This window comes from Urtica dioica, chromosome 9, assembly GCF_054948205.1.
Source record: "Urtica dioica subsp. dioica isolate 48M chromosome 9, U.dioica_male_clone48M_v1_H2, whole genome shotgun sequence".
In the NCBI taxonomy this organism is placed as follows: Eukaryota; Viridiplantae; Streptophyta; class Magnoliopsida; order Rosales; family Urticaceae; genus Urtica; species Urtica dioica.
In genome coordinates this window covers 11,721,524-11,730,986 of record NC_142764.1, presented here as the reverse complement: position 1 = coordinate 11,730,986, position 9,463 = coordinate 11,721,524, and the positions used below count along the sequence as shown (strand labels likewise).

Sequence of the window (9,463 nt, the reverse complement as noted above, 5' to 3'; positions counted from 1 at the left end):
TTTGTGTGTGGTGTTCAAGAGAATTTGGGGTGGTTAATATCATAGCTTGGCTCGACAATGAACTGATCGAATTAACTAACCAAATTAGCTTCGGCCATTATATATAGAACAAAAACAAAAGCATTTGTAACTGTCGGGAAACAATAAAAAGTCATAGCAAATCTTGTAGCTAATTGTACTAAAAACAAGTAAGCGTAATTCCTCCCATACAATAAAAGATGTTGACATGAGGAGGAACATATTTACTAGTAATATCATTAGCAATTGCCTGAATCTCAAGACGTTCTTCGAACCAATCATAGATTTTATTGAGACATGTAAACCAAGTTACTCCCCTCTGAGAACTGTATATGAGAATATCATCTTGTACGTCTCGAACATAAAGACCAAAATATAAAATTCGGATACGTGTTTGAAATTGCCTAATTGTACAATTCACTATTTTCTGACGATATACGAGTGAAAAAAACCCGAAAGTTATTTATGGTAGTTATAATGCCAACGTATCGAGTCGGCTTCTTCATTTATATGTTGAGGCCTCTTGAATATTCTATTTTCCTTTTTTTTTTATAATGAGCCTTTAGGATGATTTTCTTTATTATTGATAGAAATTCTCTTGTTAAGACCTATGAGTGAATTACAACCTTAGGTTCATATTCCACGAGTAAGAACCTATGGATCATCATTTATTCAATGAATAGAGATAATGACTAAAAAATCTAAAAGTATTCTTGGATTTTGATAAAATAAGCATAAACAAGTGAATCTCTAGACCTGGTTAGATGTCGAGGGGTGGTAATCGAGTGTGTTCAACTCGTTCTCTCATCCGCTTACCTAGATCTATAGAAAGACAAGGGGGTTTGTGTAGTTGTTTGAGTTCCCATAACATATACAATTATTTGTTTTAATAGGATCCAAGGCGAGATGTGTAAGTTCGTCAACCAATTTGGCCCGTATATATTTGAGAGAGATTAATGGATGTTCAAGAGGGAATTAGATTAGGTTTATCCAAACACTAAACGTTACTAGAATCGTAGAATAGACCAAATCGAAGAACCCAACGAAGTCACACCCCTTCACTCTCCAAGCATTTGCCAAGTCTTTGTTTAATTGCTTTTATTAAATTTTGCATTTTAGCTTTCAATTACACAAAAACATCAAAACACCTATTCTTTTGCACTTTCAACTCTTAAAGGAAAATCTTCCATCACGTAACCCCGTCAAGATACACTCCAGGGTTGGGCAACTCCTATGATGCATTTCGGGATTCGTCGCCATCTAGGACTACACACCTAAACATTCTAGGAGATCTTGACCTTTCGGGTTCGTCCCCATCAGCCTCGATCTCTTTGTGGCCGAGGGAAATTGTTTCTAGCCCCACGATCGTCCTTCCCGAATAATCTTAGATATTGATATCTTGCGATTTTTACCCCTCAATAGCTCTAATTCCTTTGGGACATAGAAAATAGATCTTCACCTCATGCCGTATGTAGCCAGACTTCTCCATGATATACATGTCACATATGTTGTACAAAAAATCGCATTAACGGATACATACGTAAATCTATACAATAAAAATATTTTATGTAAACTCTAAAAATCTAAAAACTTTAAAACACGACGAAAAAAAAGCATAAATATACACACAATTATGATTAAAAAAGTTAAAGGACATAAATTATATATTTGAAATGTATTAATCAAAGAAAATTAAATAAAAGTTATAAACATTAAAGAAATTATTATAATTAGTTGTATTGATAATATTTTATTATATATTTCCAAATTTTATTATTTTATTAAAATATAAAACATTAGTTTTTTTTTACTTAAAATTCTTTAACTATCTAATGTTGATTATTCTATATTTAAAATTTTCAAAAAAAATAAAATAAAACAAATCTTATATATTTAGAAGAAAAAAAAGTCAGAAGATCTAATTTTCTATTTTGTTTATTTCCTTCTAAAAAAATATGCATAATTACACGTCCTAGTATTATTTTTGTTATATTAAAATATAATATTATATAAATAAGTAGACTATTAAGCTGGTGGCGCTGGTAGAAAGGAAAGGATATTGGATTAGAAAAAGAGCAGTCGTGTTCGATCAGAACTCAACCATCCATCTCCGCAACCCAAAATTCCATATCTCCAGAGATCGGCCAAATTAAAGGGGAAAAAGAATTTGTTGCGCCAACCATAACTCAGCGTTGTGGTTGATGCTTCGCAAGCTAACGCCCAAACCCTCGATTCTCCACCTTTAACACCATCAATTACAATGCCTTCGTTGGCCGTCGGATTCGAATTCGCGGTCAGAGCTTTGCCTCCTTCGATCTCTTCCTTCCATGGCGGATCATATTTTAATCAGCGTTTGAAACCACTTGAAAATACTTATAGTAATAGTTATCTTTAATTAATTTCTATTTTCTCCTAGTCTCTCTTCTTCTTCTTCTTCTTTATTTTCGTCCTCTTCGACGAAGCTCTCAGATCCTCTTTCAACGCCACGGTCCGAACTTCTCTCGACTGTTTCTCATATAAAGGTGCTTTTTTTTTTTCTTCCGAATAATTTTAAAATTGTTTGCTTGAGGCGTTGGGGTTAATTTGGAATATTTTGTGTTGTTTGGTTGTAGAACAGAATTTGAGTCTGTAGATGGACGTTAGCTCTTGCCTTGATCCGGTGGATGAAGTTGGTAATTCTTTTGCCTGCCATTTTCCTATTCAAGACCAACCCGATGTTGATGATCATGCCAAAATCGATCAAAGGAAGCTCTTCTCTTTGCCTGTAAGTTTTTATGCGACCTCAACTACGATACATAGTCAAAATTTACAGAGAGGATTTCAAAAGAAATATAAACATGCGCGTATTGAAACACCTAGATATTAAGCAACTACTTATAAGGAATCCAGCATGCTTTGTTATGGAAGTTGAATATTTTCTCAATATTGTAAAGTGTATTCAAGACCAACTTAATGTTTATGATCATGCCAAAACCAAACATAGGGAACTCTTCTATTTGCCTGTAAGTTTTTATGTTCCTCCAACTATAGTAAACACTGATTCGAAAAGGATACAGCGACTTGTTGAGGAATCCAGGTTTCATACTTTGGCATGGCAATTGGGTATTTTTATATATTGTAAAGTGTAACTGAAAATAACTCCTGAAATCGGTCTTGTTCCAGAGCCCTTTGAATCTTCTATCTGCCATAAAGGTGGTTGCGAGAAGAGTGGAGTGTCATACTTTGTTCTTGCAACGCAGTATTTGCTAACTTTTGTAGAGCGTAATTGGAAACAGGTCTTGAAGCCAGTCTTTTACAAGGCCCTCTGAATCTTGTATCTGCCATAGAAGGTGGCTGCGAGAAGAGGGTAGTTTCATACTTTGTCATGACAATTGGGTATTTTCTATATGTTGTAAAGCGTAATTGGAAATAACTCTTGAAATTGGTCTTACTCTAGACCCCTCTGAATCTTGTATCCATAAAAGGTGGCTGTGAGAATAGCGAGTGTCGTACTTTGTTATGGCAATTGGGTATTTTCTGAATATTGTAGTGTAATTGAAATTAACTGTTGAAATTGGTGTTATTCCAGAGCCCTCTGAATCTTGTATCTGCCATAAAAGGAGGCCGCGAGAAGAACGGAGTGTCGCCGAGGAAGCTAACTGTCTCTTGGGCTTCCGACGTTTATGATCCTATTCCAACGATCTCGTCTCATACTGTCAACAGAGGATCCAAGAAGAATCAAAAGCAAAAGAGCAACAAGAAGAATTGGAAGAACGAAAAGAAGTCCCATAAGGGAAGCTCTTCAAGGGCAAGCGCTGGCAAAGACAAGAAACGTTCCCGCAGGGTTTCTGGTACTTCCAGGCCGATGTATGATCTTGAACCGTTGACGAAGCTGAGCGATGAGTTTGATAGTTTTACCTTGTGTGGCTCGGATTCGCCACCCTGGTTTGGGACTTCCCTCTTGAGGAAGTCGCTCGCTGAAATGTGCTACCCAGTCGCGGAAGCCTTATAATTTGGGTACAGTCTTATATCAATGAGGTCTATAACTACAATTCCAGGGAGATAGATCATTTGTTTTTTCGTTGTTTTTTTTGTTTTTTTTACTGGGAATGGTCATTTTGCTGTTATTTTTTTCCTCTTATCATGTGGCTGGTGTGAGTGTTCTTCTTTTTATTTTTGCAAGTTCGTATTTGATGTTGCCTGGCTTTATGAATAATATACCTTTACTCTTGTTAATCTCCCAGACTCTGCCCATCAAAGCAAGGGAGTTGAAAATTTCAGATGCAGTGGTTTATTATATAAAGTTTGAAACTAATCACCGTGGATGGCCAGAAAATATCGTTGAACCTTTATTGCTAACGTACCAAATGAGATGTATTCTATATTATTATTTTTATTTTTATTTTTATTTTTTGTATTTAGGCCAGATCAACAGGAATTTTAAAGTTCCCATATTTTCTGACTTGATTCAAGAAAGCCACTTCTAGTAGCCATAGCATTATACTTTGTGCTTTCTGTATAGTCATATGATCCATCAAAGATAAATTAAACAATGCCTTAGAAAAAAAAGTTGAATAAAACAAAAACAATGCCGTAAATTCTGAACACGCTAAACTTGTGGGTTTACAAGATTTCTTCAATGGAAAGCAAGCCAACGATACATATCCGCTGAACCTAAAGCATTCCCATTCATTGTCAGATTTAATAGAACAATTGTCCAACATCATAAAACTGGCCTAAAAAAGCAGCACAACTATGGTGATTGGAGCACTGTCTACGTCGTGTACTCAGCATTTATCTTGACATAATCGTAGCTTAAATCACAGCCCCATGCTTGCCCACGCCCTGGACCGTCACCTGTTCACAAACGATATTCATTACCATGCCACGCATGCAAATACAAATTATACGAAAACTTGACCATATAGAGGCAATGATTCAGGCACAGAAAACATACCAACAGACAGTTTAATTTCAACAGTGCCGTGCGTTTCCCCAGCCTTCTTCAGGTAGGCACTCGCCGCAGCTCTTGCGAAAGAAAGAAAAAAAAAAGACGGCTCAATTTAGAAAACAGGATGCGAAGAGAATGATTACCCTTTTTTCAGATGAGTACGCTCCTAGTTGGTTGGTTGCAACTTGTAACCTGTCAAATGATTGTGGCTCTCCACTGTCCATGAGCAACATATCGCCTAGAACCACCTGAAGCTTCTTTTGGTCAAAAGGAATTCCAGCGTAGCCAGCTGCGCAGGCAATGCGTCCCCAATTCGGATCTCTCCCGTATATTGCCGCCTAAAAAAACGATTTATACCCTCAACATTCTACTAAACTCTGCAATGGGAATTTTCTTGATTTGTACCTTCAAGAGAGAAGACGCAGCCACAGAGCGTGCTATTTTCGCTGCTTCGGCTTCACTATCAGCACCAACAACCGTGACCTGCGCTGTCTACTTATGAGTTCTACAACGTACTATAGTCGGTGATATTATGTTCTTGAACCAGAACGACTCAGCCAGACACCTGACTGTGTAGCTTATAGATACTGATGAAACACTGGTTCTTAGAAAACTCCAACCTCAATTAGGCACGTTGCTCCTTCCCCGTCCCAAGCAATGGATTTCGCTAGACCTTGCATCACCTATGATACACAGATTAGAATACCGGATACACAGATACCATTCTGTAGATGGAAATTGAGGCAATATAAAGCTTGAACATAAAGATGCAAGTTGAGAGCCAGTATCTCAGAACGTGAAGGCGAGAATATTCAAAGAGAGCGAGGCTAAATTGCTCTATGGCTATTTATCGCTGATAAAGTCTTTCCTCGGCTTAAAATTTCTTTATCTTGCGAGGGATTGGGCAGCCATCTTACTATAAAACCATTTCTGTTGCCTATACAATATATGGAAAAGAACAGAAAAGAAAAAGTTACCGCATCGAGAGATGATTGAAGTTCTTTAGCCTCATGAGTGTCCAAGGAAGAAATCCTAGGTGCTCCAGATAGTCCACTAGCCAAGGCAATTACAGTGTCGTTGGTACTCGTATCCCCGTCTACCTGAGCACAGGAAAAAACCCACACCCGGACTGGCTCAACACACAACGACAAGAGTGACACTGCCAAAAAGCGGAAAAAAAGGACATACGCTAATCTGATTGAAGCTTCGGCTGACCGCAATCTGAACCATTTTTCTCCAAACATCACAGGTGACCGTGGCGTCGGTTGTGATGACCTGGACGAGGTACACCATTTATCAACCACGAGTTTCTTGAAAGCAAAGAGAGAGAGAGAGAAGCCGAGACTCACGCCGAGCATGGTAGCCATGTTGGGGTGGATCATCCCCGAGCCCTTTGCCATCCCTCCGATCGTCACGCTCGTCCCTCCGACCTGTAACCCAAAAAAATCCACACCACAACCTTCACTTCAGACAACAAGCAACAAAGACGATACCGACCTCGAATCGAATCGCGACGCTCTTGCTGACGAGGTCGGTCGTGGTGATCGCCACCGCCGCGGAATCCGCTCCCTCGACCGACGGCGAGAGCGAGCCCACCAGCCTCGGGAGAGACCGCAGGAGAGCCTCCTTCTTGATCCTTTGCCCTATGACTCCCGTGGATTCGACCAGCACTTCCTCGCTCCCAATCTTCAGAAGCTGCAACCCGAAGAAAAAGAAAAGTTTACATTTTGAGGTCAGACCAAGCCCTAGAAAAGCAAAACGATACCTTGGCAACAGCCTCGACGCATTCTAAGACATCTCGATAGCCCTCGTCCCCCTGGAATGGAAGAACCAACAAGACACGATGTCAATCGCTACATAACAGATGAGACGAATACAAATCATCCATTGCATTTGCATTACAGTGGCGGCGTTGGCTTGGCCGGCATTGATGATAACCGCCCGGGCCTGCACAGCAAGTCACAGATGAATTCGTGTAAGCATATATATACAGATATATGAATATACACACTGTGTCACACGCACGGTTTCAGAGGAGGCCAAGGCGTTCTTGCAGTAGAGGACAGGGGCTGCGGCGACGACATTGGTGGTGAAAGCGGCGGCGGAGACGGCGTCGACGTCGCAGGTGACAAGGGCGAGGTCGGGCTTCGGTCCTTTGGCGCGCAGCTCTCCGTATATTCCGGCGGCCTTGAAACCCAGCGCGGCGGTGACTCCGCCGGAGGTCTGAGTCCAGGGGCCTCTGGGGACAAGGATGGGAGCCGCGGGGACGAGGACGGCGATCTCGCTCTCGCATCGGACACTCCAAGGCTTCTGAATAAAAGTTCATGCCCATTTCAGTTCTTCTCACCCACTAACTCAAACAGCACAATAAAATAGAGGAAAGTCAGTGGTAATCTCACGAAACAGGACGTCATCATCCGAGCCATTTTCCTCAGCAGATCTCCTCAAAACGACGACGGCGAGTAACGGCGGCGCGGTGAGTTAGTCGAGAGAGACAGTTTGTGCGTGTGTGTGTGAGTGAGTGTTGTTAAGTAAGGCTTATGTTTCCATTCCCCTAAAGTTCATGCTAATCTTTACATTTACTGCTCGGAAACTTGATTTTCCACGTAGCACCACGCACGCTCGTACGCCATTAAAAAAAAAAAGAAAAAAGAAAAAAAAAAGGTATATAGCTATATAGCCACACGGCTATATAGAGATTTTGGATTTGGCCAACGTTTTGATAATTTTCTGTTAATAGCCACAGCAACCTATTTACGGCCTAATAAAATACTAAAATGTCCCCACATAATTCCCTCCCATTTACACATTAAATATTAAAAAATTTAAATCAAAATATTCGGCTATAACTACTCCCATTAATTCAAATTGAAAAAAAAAAATCGGTCATAACTACTCCCACAAATTGAGGGAGCTTTTAAACTTCATTAATGCAGATATCTATACTCTCTCTTTATCTCTACAAAACCGATAAAAACAAAAATCAACGTTCTGCAACATCGGTCGACGCTCCACCCTCTGCAACATCGGCTCCAACACTCGCCCACCCTTTGCAACATCGCTCGACGCTCGTCGATGGTGACGGAAAATGGGCTGTGCCTATCGGATTAATTTGGTGGAGGGATTACAAGATTTCTTGTATTATATGATCCTTCATTTTTTTTCTCTCTTCTTCTTTTTCATCGGAATTGCTGGTGATTTTGAGTGTATGAGATTTGTTTCATTGATTGTGAATTTGTTGAAATTTTGGTTCTGGTGAATTCAAATCCAGTATTGTAAATACGACGTTGATTTACAGTTAATACCAATTGTTTCATCGAAAAATGCATTGTAAATACAAAGATGATTTTTTTTTTCTCTCTTCTTCTTTTTCTTCTTCTTCTTCTTCTTCTTCTTCTTCTTCTTCATCGGAATTGCTGCTGGTTTTGAGTGTATGAGATTTGTTTCAGTGATTGTGAATTTCCTGAGATTTTGGTTTTGGTGAATTCTTATCCAGTATTGTAAATACCATGTTGATTTACAGTTAATACCAATTGTTTCATCGTAAAATGCATTGTAAATACAAAGATGATTTACAGTATATTCGTGTAAATAAACTGAAAAAAATTCTGAAAATATTTTGGACGTCCTAAAATTATGAAAACAAATAACAAATTATGGACCTTCTAAAATTCTAGAATTAAAAAACACGTTAAGAAAGAATAAATTTTGAATGTAAAATTTGATAAAAAAGAATCTAGTCAAATAAATAACAGATTTCCAATAAATGGAAAATATTATCAAATTGTAATTTAATGTTATTTACCGAAATTAGAAAACAAATCAACAATAAAAATGTGCTGGAAACTTTCAAAATCTGCTGGAAAATTCAAATTTCAAATTTGAATACTTCCCCATTCGGTTTCAATATTTGATTCAAATTAAAAAAACTGCCTAATTAAAAATAGCGGTCGAATTAAATAAGGGCAAAGATGTAAAACTAATTCAATTAATAAGCTGCCACGTAAGCAAGATGACTATTTACGAGAAATTAACGAAAGGTTGGCTAAAACCACATTGCTAGTGTTTAGGATGGCTACGCAACCAATTATTTGAAAAAAAAGCACAACATCTGAAAATCAAACCATACACTTAATTTCTAATTATTTTATTTGTAATTGAGATCACGTCATTACTAAAATAGCTTCATTCATTGTTTAATTTGGTTATATCTATTTTCTTTGAGTATATTATTGTTTCTATATGACGACTTTTTGAGATCCACACTCTAAATATAAAACGACATAAACATTTTTCTTCTTTTTTTTCTCATGATTGTTGAGGCTTGAAAACGACATCAACAATTATTACCATGGAAACTGATCTAAATCCCGAAGTCGTCATGGACTTCAAGGTTATATATTCTGGTTCTTCGAGTTTTTCGTTCACAACTTCAATGTTATACTTATGTATTGGGAATCACAAATATGATCGGTGAAAAAAGAAAATTATAGATATAAAATCCGTTGAAGAAAG

The 9,463-nt window shown here is 38.3% G+C and overlaps 2 protein-coding genes across 3 annotated transcripts; one reads left to right on the top strand and one right to left on the bottom strand.

Moving 5' to 3' along the window:
* Positions 1 to 2,043: 2,043 nt before the first annotated feature.
* LOC149384944 (uncharacterized) lies at positions 2,044 to 4,333 on the top strand. 2 transcript variants are annotated; one of them, XM_089627016.1, is made up of 3 exons: positions 2,044 to 2,540; positions 2,636 to 2,782; positions 3,587 to 4,333. In XM_089627016.1, the coding sequence occupies exons 2-3, from the start codon at positions 2,651 to 2,653 to the stop codon at positions 4,007 to 4,009; spliced, it is 555 nt and encodes a 184-aa protein (XP_089483142.1). In that variant the 5' UTR covers positions 2,044 to 2,540; positions 2,636 to 2,650; the 3' UTR covers positions 4,010 to 4,333. The 2 variants fall into 2 exon arrangements, with proteins under 2 accessions (XP_089483142.1, XP_089483141.1); XM_089627015.1 differs by having other exon boundaries at positions 2,631 to 2,782.
* Positions 4,334 to 4,559: 226 nt separating this feature from the next.
* LOC149384943 (arginine biosynthesis protein ArgJ family) lies at positions 4,560 to 7,675 on the bottom strand. Its single transcript, XM_089626729.1, has 13 exons — positions 7,348 to 7,675; positions 6,974 to 7,258; positions 6,851 to 6,895; positions 6,714 to 6,764; positions 6,446 to 6,643; positions 6,298 to 6,378; positions 6,137 to 6,223; positions 5,926 to 6,048; positions 5,569 to 5,631; positions 5,354 to 5,431; positions 5,141 to 5,286; positions 4,955 to 5,025; positions 4,560 to 4,854 (listed from the first exon to the last, which is right to left on the bottom strand). Exons 1-13 carry the CDS (start codon positions 7,372 to 7,374, stop codon positions 4,772 to 4,774), a joined length of 1,338 nt encoding a protein of 445 aa, XP_089482855.1. The 5' UTR covers positions 7,375 to 7,675; the 3' UTR covers positions 4,560 to 4,771.
* Positions 7,676 to 9,463: the final 1,788 nt, after the last annotated feature.

Excerpts from the sequence above, each read along its gene's own strand:
- LOC149384943 (XM_089626729.1), bottom strand. The coding sequence starts at position 7,374 with ATGGCTCGGATGATGACGTCCTGTTTC. Across the intron at positions 6,379-6,445 it reads GCGTCGCGATTCGATTCGAG|GTCGGAGGGACGAGCGTGAC; the intron begins GTCGGTATCGTC and ends TTTGGGTTACAG. Across the intron at positions 6,049-6,136 it reads GAAGCTTCAATCAGATTAGC|GTAGACGGGGATACGAGTAC; the intron begins GTATGTCCTTTT and ends TCCTGTGCTCAG.
- LOC149384944 (XM_089627016.1), top strand. The coding sequence starts at position 2,651 with ATGGACGTTAGCTCTTGCCTTGATCCGGTGGATGAAGTTGGTAATTCT. Across the intron at positions 2,783-3,586 it reads GGAAGCTCTTCTCTTTGCCT|AGCCCTCTGAATCTTGTATC; the intron begins GTAAGTTTTTAT and ends GTGTTATTCCAG.